General features: G+C 36.7%; 1 protein-coding gene across 2 annotated transcripts in view; it reads left to right on the forward strand.

Annotated features, from left to right (window-relative positions):
* CNOT10 (CCR4-NOT transcription complex subunit 10) overlaps nucleotides 1-14,918 on the forward strand; it is an 80,516-nt gene that overhangs the window by 15,352 nt on the left and 50,246 nt on the right. For both annotated transcript variants that reach the window (XM_076005993.1, XM_076005989.1), the window contains exons 2-5: nucleotides 3,136-3,230; nucleotides 4,217-4,378; nucleotides 9,132-9,282; nucleotides 14,528-14,670. In XM_076005993.1, the coding sequence (XP_075862108.1) occupies nucleotides 3,136-3,230; nucleotides 4,217-4,378; nucleotides 9,132-9,282; nucleotides 14,528-14,670 (551 nt within the window). The remainder of the gene's footprint in view (nucleotides 1-3,135; nucleotides 3,231-4,216; nucleotides 4,379-9,131; nucleotides 9,283-14,527; nucleotides 14,671-14,918) is intronic.

Raw genomic sequence — 14,918 nt, forward strand, 5'->3', positions numbered from 1 at the left:
CCGAACAATCCTCCCGACTCGGCCTCCCAGAGTGCCAGGATTAGAGGCGTGAGCCACCATGCCCAGATGTGGTTAACTATAGAAGTATTTATTATTTTTTTTGTTTTGTATTGTTTTTTTGAGACAGTCTCACTGTGTTGCCTGGGCTAGAGTGCCGTAGCATCAGCCTAGCTCACAGCAACCTCAAACTTCTGGGCTGAAGCCATCCTCCTGCCTCAGCCTCCTGAGTAGCTGGGACTATAGGCATGTGCCACCATGCCCAGCTAAATTTTTTCAAATATTTTTAGTTGGCCAATTAATTTATTTTTATTTTTTAGTAGAGACAGGGTCTCACTGTTGCTCAGGCTGGTTTCGAACTCCCAAGCTTGAACAATCCACACGCCTCGGCCTCCCAGAGTGCCAGGATTATAGGAGCGAGCCACCACGCCCGGCCTAGAAGTATTTATTATTAATTCAATTTTTATAATGTATTTTGTTACCTTTTCTTTGCTTTAAAAAAAAATTAAAAATCGTGTCTATTTCTCTGTGCAGAAATATGAACTATGTTTTTGAATTCTTCTAAATATGTTTTATGGCTACTACTATGTAATTTACACGTGAAGGTTTGAAGTTTGTGAGAACTAAATAAGCATCATTCTTCTGTCTGCAGAGTATGATTTAGTGAATTAGCTTCCTTTGACTTATATCTTACATCAAGGCTCCAGTTCCCAAGGAGAAGAAAATGGACAAATGATTTCTGCAAACCTCTCCCCACCAAAAATCATCTACCACAAATTAGGCTTAGTCTAGAAAGATCCATAGTGAACAAGAAGTGATATAATTTTACTGTGGTGTGCTCACAAACTTTGAAAGTGATGACTACTCTTCTTTAGTGTACCTTAAAAACCACTGAAGCATTTGTCAGAGCTCTTTAAAGTGTTATACTTACATGCTTTTGTTTTGAGTAGAGTTTTAGATTTGGTTCTGCTGAAATTTTTATCTTTACTTTGGAATTCTGTTTACAAAACAAAACAAAGCAACGCCTATAATCCCAGTGCTTTGGGAGGCCAAGGTGAGGAGGATCACTTGAGCCCAGGAGTTTTGAGACCAGCCTGCGCAGCATAGTGAGAACCTATCTCTATAAAAAATAAAAATAAAAAAGCTGTGTGTGGTGGCTTGTGCCTATAGTCCCAGCTACTCAGGAGGCTGAGTTGGAAAGATCACTTGAGCCCAGGAGTTCGAGGTTGCAGTAAGCTGTGATTGTGCTACTGTGCTCTAGCCTAGGTGACAGAGCAAAGCTTTGTCTTTGAAAAAAAAACAAAATCTAATTTTTAAAATAGGAAATTAAATTTAGTATTTAATTAGTGGGGTAGGAGATAGTTTTCCCAGCTAAATAGATTATTCATCTTTACTTAAAATATAAATGGACTTAATCATGTTAAAGAAACTTTTTAAATTTGTTAATCATTGGCTTTTGGATTTCCAAGCCTATGAAAACATTCTTTGCCTGGAAATTAAGTGAACTTTTTTCTTTTTCTTTTTTTCTTTTTTTTTTTTTTTTTTGAGACAGAGTCTCACTTTGTTGCCCAGGCTAGAGTGAGTGCCATGGCGTCAGCCTGGCTCACAGCAACCTCAATCTTCGGGACTCAGCGATCCTACTGCCTCAGCCTCCCGAGTAGCTGGGACTACAGGCATGCGCCACCATGCCCGGCTAATTTTTTTTTTTTTTTGTATACATATTTTTAGTTGGTCAATTAATTTATTTCTATTTTTGGTAGAGACGGGGTCTTGCTCAGGCTGGTTTCGAACTCCTGACCTTGAGCAATCCACCTGCCTCGGCCTCCCAAAGTGCTAGGATTACAGGCGTGAGCCACCGTGCCCGGCTCTTTTTCTTTTTTTTATTAGCCTGAAATTAGATATCCATACTGAGCTCTTATCAATATCGTTTTCTAATTGCTAATTGTTACTACTTTCCAACTAGATTATTAAACCTCTTGAAGACATTGTAAGTGTATTTATACTCTTCTTGTATCTCCAGGATCTGTCATGTTTTCTTGAGTATGTGGGTGTCTGTATGTTGCTAGGTGGCAGATCTAATATTTTTAGGAGAGCACACCATCCTCGGCTTGCTTGTCCTGATCAGCAGAACTTGTAGTCCTTATTTAAGTGGGTAGGTTTTCATTGTGTTTCACCAAGGCCAACCAAGAAAAACATTTCAGGTTTTCAGAGGAGTGGCTTCTTATTTATCACACTGATTGGCTGTTGTTTAGAGAGCTTTAATTTTGGCAACTTTATTAGGAAGAAGACATTTAAGAAGAAAACTGGAGACAAGTTCACTGTACAGTAGTCCCCCCTTATCCTCAGGGAATACATTCCAAGACTCCTAGAGGATGCTTGATACTGCGGATAGTACTGAACTTGCTCTTTTACCCATGTTGGAGTACAGTGGCATGATCATAGCTCATTGCAGCCTCAAACTCCTGGGCTCAAGCAATCTTGCCTCAGCCTCCCTAGTAGTTGGGAAACAGGTGTATGCCACCACACCCAGCAAATTTTTTTTATTTTTATAGAGACAGGGTCTCGCTATGTTGCCTGGGCTGGTCTCTAACTCCTCAGCTCAAGCAATGCTCTCACTGAGCTCACCCTCTAGAGTAGCTAGGATTACAGGTACTATGCTAGTAATGTTTTTTTCTCCACATATGTGTCTATGATAATACTTATAAATTAAGCTAGTAAGAGATTAACAACAATAACTAATAATAAAATAGAATGGTTAAAACAATATACTATAATTAAAGTTATCTGAATATGGTCCCTCTTTCCCCAAAATATCTTACTGTACTATACTCACCCTTGTGATCTGTCAACCTGATAACCAAGTAACTAACAGGTGGGTATTATACACACCATTGAATGCTGGACAAAGGAAATGATTCACTTCCTGGGTGGAATGGAGTGGGATAGTTTGGGATGGCACTAGATTTCATTCTGCCATTTAGAACAGTGTGTGATCTTAAACTGTAGAATTGTTAGTTTCTGGAATTTTCCATTTGATATTTTTGGTTCATGGTTGACCTCAGGTAACTGAAACCATGGATTAGGAGAGACTACTATACAATTTTTTTCTAAAGAACTGTAAAACTTGTTTGTTTGCAGATCAGGGAGCAGAGAAACATGAAGGCACAGGTCAGTCCTCTGGGATCACTGATCAAGAGAAGGAGTTTTCCACCAATGCTTTCCAAGCTTTCACAGTAAGCTTTGACTTCTCTTAATCTGCTCAATTGTAGGATTCTGCCAAGTATGAATCCTTTTATGGTGAATTTTTTAATTTATAATTTTTATGCTGTAATCATTCAAGAGTTAAGTTTAGAAAGAAGTAGATTTAATGTTAAAGTAAAGAAAAATATCTTAGAGTTTAAATATGGTGAAAGAATGGGAATAATTTGAGCCATTCCCAAGTTTTTCTATTTTCATAAACATGTTTTTAAGTCTTTTAAATTTAGATTTGTAAGTATATGGATCAGTCTTTTCATTTCACTACTCTGGTCAATTCTTTTTCTTTAATTTACTTTAAAATGGAACTTTAAAAGTTTATTGTCAGAATTTTAACTTTTCTGACATTAAATGATATGAGAGAAAAATCTTATTTGATTTTCAAGAGCCAAGTTTGGTAGCACACACCTGTAGTTCCAGCTACTCAGGAGGCTGAAGTGGGAAGACCACTTGAGCCCAGGAGTTCAAGGCTGCAGTGCTCTAGGATCACCCCTGTTAATAGCCGCTACACTCCAGCCTATAGCAAGACTCCATCTCTTTAAAAAAATAATAATAATGATTATCAGGTTACATACATGTAAGTAAGCATAAGAACTTGATACTTGAGTATTCAAAATATACTTACTAGAAATTAAAACTTGGAGTAATTATATTACTTTTCTTGGCTAGTTTCAACTATTTATACTCTGCTAGCATTATATTAATACATATATAGCAATGTATCTATTATATCTATATATGTCTCTTATAGATACATGTGTCAGTGTCAGAGTTTGAGTCTTAGTAAGGATATATCTACAGTTTAACTGACATGAATATTGCTTTATCTAGCAATTTTGATTATTAGGAGGATTATCTTTTTAAGAATTTTTAAGATAAAGATAAGTGAAATATATTTGGAATGATGTATTGTTCTTAAAGCTGGTATGTAATTTTGTGTGTATGTGTGTGGTTTTTTTTTTAGTCTGGAAATTATGATGCCTGTCTACAACACCTTGCCTGTCTACAAGATATAAACAAAGATGATTATAAAATAATTTTGAATACAGCAGTAGCTGAGTTTTTTAAGAGTAACCAAACAACAACAGATAATTTGAGACAAACACTTAACCAGCTGAAGAATCAGGTGATACACAAATGAATTTAACTATAAAAGATACTGTTCTGTTCTTTAATTTGTGAAATATAAATAGTTAAGGAAAATAAATGTGACTTCTTATGTGATATTGGTAGCATAATTTTTTATGTATCTGAAACATTTGTTGGTATTAATTTTATTTTCATAAAATTATTCCAGAAAATGAAAGGTATGTTGTCTGATTTTTAATTAACTTGAACATAATAACTTAATATACCACATTTGATTGAGCTTTAGAGTTTTGAGAAAGAATTAAAGTAGAACTATATGAAGAAGTTTAAGCCGGGCACTGTGGCTCACGCCTGTAATCCTGGCACTCTGGGAGGCCGAGGCGGGAGGATTGCTTGAGCTCAGGAGTTTGAGACCAGCCTGAGCAAGAACGAGACCCCATCTCTACTAAAAATAGAAAGAAATTAGCCAAACAACTGAAAAGTAGAAAAAATTAGCCGGGTGCGTTGGCGCATGCCTGTAGTCCCTGCTACTCTGGAGGCTGAGGCAGGAGGATTGCTTGAGCCCAGGAGTTTGAGGTTGCTGTGAGCTAGCCCAACGCCACGGCACTCTAGCCTGGGCAACAGAGTAAGACTGTCTAAAAAAAAAAAAAAAAAAATTAAAAAAAAAAAAATTTAGCTACTGAGATAGATCTTGTTTGTAACTGCAAATATCTGATTATTAATAATGTCAGGTTGTTTTAGCTTTTTGTATCAGGAGATGATTAATTAAATAGATATTCTGATTTACATCTAGTTTGGGACTTGAATGGGTCATTGGGCTGGCCATAACAGTTAATACTTCTCGTTGTTAACAGTGATTTTGCTTATAGGATCAGCTAGAAGACATTAGTGCTCACTGTGTGACAGGCTCTGCTAGTAACCTTATATGCAACATCTCATTTTATTCTTCTCAATTGCACTATGAAGTAGCTACTTTAATTTTTCTCATTTTACGGGTGGAAAAGCTCAAGCACAGATAGCTGTGTAAATTGTCCACAGACACTAAGCTTTTAAGTAGTAAGAGCTACATGAACCCAGTTCTGTTTGACTCTAGAGACTGCACATTTAAATTACTACTTCATGCTGTTGGGAGTTTTGAGACCCTTTGAAGCCCCTGCCTTGTAGTCATGAGTACTATTATACCATACAGCATCACCCTAAAACATGATACATTTAGAAATAAGTGATCCCTTTGGGCTCTTCATAATTTTTTTTTTTTTTGAGACAGAGTCTCACTCTGTTGCCCAGGCCAGAATGCCGTGGTGTCAGCCTAGCTCACAGCAACCTCACACTCCTGGGCTCAAGCAATCCTACTGCCTCAGCCTCCCGAGTAGCTGGGACTACAGGCATGCACCACCATGCCCGGCTAATTTTTTCTATATATATTAGTTGGCCAATTAATTTCTTTCTGTTTTTAGTAGAGAACGGGGTCTTGCTCTTGCTCAGGCTAGTTTCGAACTCCTGACTTTGAGCTATCCACCCCACTCGCCTCAGCCTCCCAGAGTGCTAGGATTACAGGCGTGAGCCACCACGCCCAGCCCATAATACTTTATATAGGAGTAAACTAATTTAAAAACTCCATTAAAATTCTTCAACAAAAATGAAAATAACAGCCAATATTTATTTAATGTTTACTTGATGCCAGATTCTATATTAATTGCTTTTTATGCCTTATGTAGTCTGCACATTCACCTCTTGAGATGGGTACTTGTTATCTCAGTTTTAAAACTTGGATTTAGGAAGTCGAATAGTTTTAATTTATACAGTGAATAAGTAGCAGTGTATCAACCAGGCTGTCTGACTTTTGAGCCTGTTCTTATAACCACCTCAGTGTTCATAAATTTATATGTCATCACATTCATCATTACTCCAATGTTATTACCCATGACTTTATCTGGAGTTCCAGAATCAAAGGAAAGATGATGTTTGCTAATATCTAGTACATGCGCCCTATAACCCCATAGATAGTTTCTTCCTGGACAGATTTGATTGGTCTTTGAACACAAGTTCAGCCTTAATTTTTTTTTTTTAAATAAGGGGCTCCTGCAGACTTCCTATTAGGCCAGGAAAATGGTTTTTTAAGATCTTTTCACCAGCTTTTATTCTTAATAAGGTTTGTTCAGTGCCTTCCAACTCTTAATTTTCCTAGAATTTTTATGCTTCCTAGAAGTTCCTGGCTTCTTTAATGAATTTTATTCTGGCTGGAGCAATTACTAGACTATTTTGGTGAATCATAGAAAATGTGACTAAGTTATTCACATGGTAATGGTAAGTTCAGCTGTTGCTGAATTCAAAACTCCTTAGTTTATCTAAAAGCTTCCTTTCTGGCTAAGAATTAACCTTTTCTTAGCTCATTCTCCATTACATAAGTATTCATACAAGAAGAGTTGCCTTGGCTGGGTTCGGTGGCGCTTGCCTTTAATCCTAGCACTCTGGGAAGCCAAGGAGGGTGGATTGCTCAAGGTCAGGAGTTCAAAACCAGCCTGAGCAAGAGCGAGACCTCATCCCTACTATAAATAGAAAGAAATTAATTGGCCAAGTAATATATATAGAAAAATTAGCCAGGCATGGTGGCGCATGCCTGTAGTCCCAGCTACTCGGGAGGCTGAGGCAGGAGGATCGCTTGAGCCCAGGAGTTTGAGGTTGCTGTGAGCTAGGCTGACGCCATGGCACTCACTCTAGCCTGGGCAACAGAGTTAGACTCTCTCTCGAAAAAAAAAGAAGAGTTGCCTTTTGTTGTACTTTGAAGTTTCTCTGTTTAAAGAGACTGTTTTTAATTACTTGAAGATAGGGACTTGGGAAATGAGGATTATAAAGAGTTTCCAAACTCATTGAGACACACGTTGTTGGTCAGGTAATCCCTTGCTAACAATTTGTGGTCTTGTCAAACTTTTAACCACATGTGTGATTGAAGTTTGTCAAAATCCAATTACAAATCATTGTGTGTCATGAACCTTGAGGTTCCTTGCCATTAGCCAGAGGTTGTGAAGTCCGTGTACTATAAATCAGAGTTCTGCATGATTTAGAGAAAGGTCAGTCTTAGAATTAATTACTTAATATTTTACAATAATTCATTCCAATCTTTGTAATGACAAAGAATCATTAGTTTAAATACAGGTAGACTTCAATTTCATGTGTTATGTGGAATTATGGAATGGTTGTGAAACTTGATTAAAATTAAAAGCCTTTTGCTGGGGTGATGGAACCTTTATAGCCCTGATTCAAGAATTACAAAAACTATCCATGTAACAAAAACATTTGTATCCCCTTGATATTTTGAAATAAAAAAAGAAGTGGCACAAATACTTAAGATAATTTCTATTTCATTTTCATCATTCTTTCTTTAAAAATAGACATCTAAAGGTTCCATCAGTTAATAAAAAACAAACTGTTCTAAAAACAAACAATCCTATTGCTATAGCTTACAGAAGGAGTTACAGTTTTAAACTGCAAATGTCATTAACTTTAAAATGCAATGTGTCAAGATTTTTTTAAATTTCGGTATCAGTTATGGATATTTGGGGTTCTACCAAAGCCCCTAAAAACCTATTCTAAGCATCACATGTAGCATAGTATATTTTTGTCGTTTATTACTTTAAAAAATCTATTCTTTTTTACTATGGGAACAAAACCTGAAAATATACTTCGTAGCCATATGACCTTGGACTAGGTAATTAAGCTTTTCTGTGCTGGTTTTCCTTATTTATAAAATGGAAATGAAATCATCTGTCTCCTAGAAGTATGGTGAGAATTAACACATAAAAGTTTTAACATAGCAAACCTGGCACATGGTAAGTAGTTAGCTATTGTTATTAATGTTTAAATTTTACTTTAGTTTTTACAAAATGGAGTCAAACTGTGTATTCTGTATTACATTTTTATGGGAAAGGTCATTTTGAGTTTTGCCCACTCCCCGTATAGTCTCTTGCCGCTCATGAAATTAGAAAGTGGAAATCCTGCTTGTCCATGTCAGCAAAGGCTTGGGGGTCCCAGCCCAGCTGAAGACGTTAAATCTCATTGTTCTATGCCCTTTTTTGTTCCCTGTCCTCAATTCCCCTCAATAAACTACTTTAACCGTCCCACCACCCCAAAAAATAAGAAAATGGGAATCCCACTCAGAAACCATGTTGGCAGTTAAAACAGGGAACATATCTTCACCGTGGAAAAGAGGAGAATCACCTTGCCTTGTGCTGAGTACTTAATAAGGTCCCAGCAAAATGTTTTACCTGACCAGGTATGGTAGCTCACTTCTGTAATCTTAGCATTTTATGAGGCTGAGGTGGGGGGGATCCCTTGAGGCCAGGAGTTCGAGACCAGCCTGGACAACATAGCAAGACTCCATAGACTCTGCAGAAAATAGAAAAATTAACCAAGCATGGTGGCACATGCCTGTAGTCCCAGCTATGGCTGAAACAGGAGGATCACTTGAGTTCAAGACTTTGACGTTACAGTGAGCTGTGATCGAGTCACTGCACTCCAGCCTGGGCAATAGAGCAAGACCCTGTCTCAAATAAATAAAATTAAAAAATAAAAAGTTTACTTAGTAAAATTTTATTATGTATGAAATGGACAAATGAAGTAATTTTTAGTATGTGAGAATAATTAAAAATCTGGAGGTGCTGTTGAAAGTATGGAGAAATTCAGAATAAGAATGTTGGGCTGTGTTTCTGTTTACTCGTATGAATTCTTTGACTTTTGTTCTTTATTTTCTTAATGTTGTTCGAAAATGGTCTCTGTTGATTGTTTTATAGGTCCACTCAGCTGTTGAAGAAATGGATGGATTAGATGATGTTGAAAACAGCATGTTGTATTATAATCAAGCAGTCATTCTGTATCATCTGCGGCAGTATACAGAAGCAATATCAGTTGGTGAAAAACTTTATCAGTTCATAGAACCTTTTGGTATGTTGTCAGTCAAATCAGAAATTTCCCTGTCTTTTCATACTTGCAAAGTTTTCTGTTACTTTTACATAGATTACGTATATCAGAGAATTATGTCACAATTTAAAGAAAAAAAGAAAAGCTGTGTCAGCTTTTCTTAATGGTTAGAAAAAATAAAAATGTAATCCAGATTTTCTTTTAGACCCCCTTCCTTCCCAAAGTTTGAAGGTAATTATTGTTGGAAAATGTTGGACTTACTGATTTTTGTGTTGTCTTTTCTGTTTAAACACTACCTTATTTGCCTGAAACACTACCTTATTTGCCTGATTCATTCTTACTTTAGTACATTAAGGAAGGAGCATTTTGGAATGTTAGGAGATAGTGTAGCATTTCACTTTTGTGTGTTGCCTAACCGAAATTTTTGTGGATAATCATGGAGTAAGTAGAATGGAACTCTTAGCTTTTTTGTTATCTTACCTAGCTTACTGTTACTATTATAGATTCAAGTAGGGGTAATAAGAAAGATAAGGGCAAAGGAAAAAAGAGCAGCAAAGGGAAATCTAGATCCAGGAAATGGTTAGAGAGGGCTGTTGGTTTCCAGCTCACAAGTAGTCAGATTTCATTTGTGAGTCACATTTTTGTTTTTTCTCCTTGGTTACTTTCTTTTAAATTCAAAACAGTAATGGGAATTCCTAATTTAAGAACACCTAATTGCTAATGTGATTACCACAGGACAAGTAGTGGGGTGTGATGGCTCTCTGTGGTGCTTTGGGAAAAATTAGAGGGTCTCCCTTTGCTGACAGTTGGTTGAACAGCTGGTTACTGTGGCTTCAGGGATCCATTTTTAAGTGCTTCTCTTCTTTCTCTCAATCCTGAGGGCTTGGTGGCTGGACAGATTGAGCTAGAGAGACATCAGTTATAAGGGATTGTGTAATTAGTGACCAATTCCTTCCTTCTGTGTAGCTAGAAATCAGAATATACTTATAGGATGGCGCATGTTTATTTCTATAAAGCTACTGTTATTGATGCTTTTTAGGATTCTTGGAATAGTTCATGTAATGCTGTTTATATGCACTGTGGCTAAACAGAATATAGCAATCAACTAGTCAGTGTTCATATTTTTCTTCTTTGAAAATTATTTTGGTTTTTTTTTTTTTAACTTTTACTAATACTCCTTTTTTTTTTTTAAGACTTTATTGTTTTAGAGTGGTTGTAGATTCACAGCAACATCAAGAGGAAGGTACAGAAATTTCTCATGTATCGTTTGGCCCCTTCACATCCATTGCCTCTCCTATTATCAATGCCACCCAACAGAGTGGTAGGTTTGTTATAATTTGTGAACCTACATTGACACATCATAATCACACAAAGTCCATAGTTTACATTAGAGTTCACTCTTAGTGTTGTACATTCTATGAGTTTGGACAAATGTATCCACTTAGAGTATCATATAGCATATTTTCACTGCCCTAAAAATTCTCTGTGTTCTTCCTTTTCATTCCCCCGTCCCTTTATACCGTCTCTATAGTTTTGCCTTTTCCAGAATGTCAAAGTTGGAATCATAAGTACTCATATTCTTCATACAACATATTTATTGAGCCATGGGCCAGTACTGTGGGCCAGACACTATTCCATTTGGAGATAATGCAGTGAACAAAATTGAGAAACTCTTTACCTTCATTAAGTTATATTCTAATGAGAGAAAAAGCAACACTGTATATACATTTGTTCCTCACTATTCTTGGGGGATTGGTTCTAGTACCCCTAACGGATATCAGAATCCACTGATACTCAAATCCCTTATACGAAATGGCATAGTATTTGTAATATAACTGACATACATCCTTCCATATACTGTAAATCATTTCTAGATTACTTATAAAACCTAATACAATGTAAATGCTCCATGAATAGTTGTCATACTGTATTCTTTGAGAAAAAAGTCTTTACATATTCAGTATAGATGCAACGAATCTTTTTTTTTAATATCAATCCATAGTTGGTTTAATCCACAGATGCAGAACCCACAGAAATGGAAGGCTGACTATATTGTGAGGTAGTTGGATGCTGTAAAGCTTTATTAGGTTATTAAGTATGAAATGTTTGATTTCCTTAAGTACTAAGTTTGACAGTTGATAGCTCTGATATTTCATTTTTGACACTTGGGTTTTTGTTTTGTTTTTTTATTGTGAGGGTACATATTCTTTCAAATGCACGTTTTGGCTTGTGATTATCTTTCACATTTTTTTAGAGCAATTTTCATGAATCTATGGATAAGTCAAAAATTCGTGTTATTTTTTAATATGAGTTTCATCATGGAACCAGTGCAGTGCCGACAGATCAAAATATCAATGAAGTGTTTGAGAAGGATGTGGCTAATGAACACAAAGTACATCAATGGTTTGAGAAGTTCCATTCTGATGATTTTAATGTTGAAAATGAGCCACGTGAGCAACCTGAGAACAAGATGGATAATGATGAGCTGAAAGCTCTAGTGGAAGTGAATCCATCTCAACCTACACATGAATTAGCAGTAAGGTTTGACATTACTATTCTAATAATATTGGACCATTTGAAACAAATGAGCAAAGTAAAGAAGCTGGATAAATGGGTTCTGCATAAATTAAATGAGCATCAGAAGAGAAATCATCTCAAAGCTTGACTTTCTTTGCTGTCACAACATAAAGGTGAACCATTTCTACACCATATTGTTACATGTGATGAAAAATGTGGTTTTTTGACAATCGCAAGTGTATAGCACAGTGGACGAAGATGAAGTGTGAAACACAGTCCAAAACCAAATGTTCACTAAAAACAGCTAATTGTGTCTGTTTGGTGGTCCAGCACTGGTAGTATTCACTACAGCTTCATGAAACGTGGTCAGTCAATTACAGCACATGTCTATTGCAGCCAGTTGGATGAAATGATGAGGATGCTTGTGATTAAGCAGCCAATATTGGTCAATAGAAACAGGCCAATCCTCTTGTAAGACCACATGTTGCAAAAAAAAAAAAAATAATAATAATGCTGCTCAAGCTGCAGAAGCTGGACTCGGAAACTCTCTGTCATCCGTTGTATTCACCAGAACCAACTACCACTTCTTTTAAGCTTTGTACCACTTGTTGCAAAGAAAAATATTCAATTCTCAACAAGCTGTGGAAAACGCCTTTTGTGTTTTCATTGCCACTTGCTCTTCAGGCTTCTTCTCTGCTGTCATAAACAAGCACTGTTAAGATGGCAAAACTGTGCTGATAGTTTGGGCTCATACTTTGATTAATTGTACTGCTTCTTTTTTTTTTTTTTTTTTGAGACAGTCTCTGTCTGTTGCCTGGGCTAGAATGCCATGGCATCAGCCTAGGTCACAGCTACCTCAAACTCCTGGGCTCAAGCAATCCTTCTGCCTCAGCCTCCCGAGTAGCTGGGACTACAGGTGTGCGCCACCATGCCCGGCTAATTTTTTCTATATATTTTTAGTTGTCCAATTAATTTCTTTCTATTTTTAGTAGAGACAAAGTCTCACTCTTGCTCAGGCTGGTCTCGAACTCCTGAGCTCAAACGATCCTCCCGCCTCAGCCTCCCAGAGTGCTAGGATTACAGGCGTGAGACACCGCACTTGGCCTGTACTGCTTCTTGTTTGAGATAAACTACGCTTTTAATTCAAAATAAGCCATTTCATATTTAATGACCTAATAGCTAAGGTAGTCTAGCAAGGCCTGGGATAAGACAGTATTTGAAAAGAGACCTGAATAAAGAAAGGAGATGAGCCAGCCTCTTGACTCTTTAGAAGGAAAGTATTCCTGCCAGAGGTAATGGTATATGCAAAGAACCTGAGGAGACGGGTATATACATACATAATGAGTGAGATGTGCACCATCTGGGGGATGGTCATGCTGGAAACTCAGACTTGTGGGTGGAGGGGGGGGAAAGGGCATTTATTGAAACCTTAAAATGTGTACCCCCATAATATGCCAAAATAAAAAAAAAAAGAACCTGAGGAGAGTGACAGTGTTTGGTGACAAGAACGGCAGAGAGGCCATTGTGTGGGGAGAATAGTTGGACAAAAAGTCAGAAATAGCCAGAGATGGAACAGGTAACTGCTAGGGAAGGACTTACTGTCTTAGGTGTAATGAGAAGCACTTTTATGACACTTGTGCACTAACTGTGTTGATTTTAGTTTTAAATAGAATCCACTCTTTAAAGGCTTTTGAAATTTCCTGTTCTTGATTGTTGCAGCTGCCTTTTAGACCTTACTTTTCCTTTATATTTTTCCTTTCCTCTCTTTGTTGGGCCCTTCTTCCTTTGAAGGCTTTGTCTTTATATTTTCCTCTTGGCGGTCTTCATTTTCGATATACTCCAATCCACGCCTTTCTTCTTTTGGTTCTGTAATCAGATTATGTCCTTTTTACGTTTCTGTGACCTAGAAAGAAAATCTATTTCATAGATTTATAGAGCTTTTTAGAGTTAAAAGGAAGGTCAAAATGTCACCTGGTCCACCTTCTCTGTCTTTCGGCAGGCAAAGCATTCTCCCCATTTTACAGGTCAGCCCACTGAGATCTGAAAAGTTAAATGATGTATAGAGACCACACATCTAGTTAGTGGCAGAGTTGAGTATCCTTTATCCAAAATATTTGAGATCAAAAGTGTTTTGGATTTGGGATTTTTTTTTGGATTTTGGAATATTTGTGTTATACTGACAGGTTCAACATCCCTTATCAGGAAATCGGAAATCCAGAATGCTACAATGTGCATTTTCTTTGAGTGTCATCCTGACACTCAAAAAGTTTCGGATTTTGGAGCATTTTGAATTTTCGGTTCCAGATTTTCAGATTAGGAATACTCAACCTATACTGGGATTCTGATTTTCTTCTGCCTAAAGTAATATTCCTCATTATATGTGCTAGTGTTTATTGTTTTTTTGTTTTAATTTTATAAAATAAAGTTTTCCTTTTTTTTTTGTTTATTTTTTATCTTTTCCATAAGAGACAGTAACATCCATGTGCTAGTGTTTAGTAAACATTTTGCCAAAGAAGATTCAGTCACTGGAATCTCTGAAATTAGAGACTTTGTGATGCCTAATAGAATAACATTGTTTGCATTGGAAGTTGCTCTAGGTGCTCATGGCTCCAGGTGATATGCATTCATTTGAGTAAAGACTTAAACTGCTTTTTAAAGCTTGGCATCTTTTTGTGGGGAGGAGCAGGGGTGGTCTGAGATATGTGTTTCACTTTGTATTGTGACTTTTCTTTTCCTTTTTTTTTTCTCCCAGAAGAAAAATTTGCCCAAGCAGTGTGTTTTTTGCTTGTAGACCTATATATATTAACCTACCAAGCTGAGAAAGCTTTGCATCTTCTTGCTGTCCTAGAAAAAATGATTTCACAGGGTAACAATAATAAAAATGGAAAGAATGAGGTGAGTATTCAGAGATAATCAGGCTAAAATTTAAAATATTAATATTTGTGGTTTTGAAATATGTTAACAGCTTTATTGAAATATAATTTAAATATCATAAACTTTACCGTTTTTAAAAGTATAGAGTTCATTGTTTTTTAGTGTACTCACAGAATTGTACAACCATCACCACTATCTGATTCCAGAACATTTTTATCACCCCAAAAAGAAACCCTGTACCTATTAGCAGTTGCTCCCTATTTTCCCCT

The sequence above is a fragment of the Microcebus murinus genome, chromosome 1, assembly GCF_040939455.1.
Source record: "Microcebus murinus isolate Inina chromosome 1, M.murinus_Inina_mat1.0, whole genome shotgun sequence".
Taxonomy (NCBI): Eukaryota; Metazoa; Chordata; class Mammalia; order Primates; family Cheirogaleidae; genus Microcebus; species Microcebus murinus.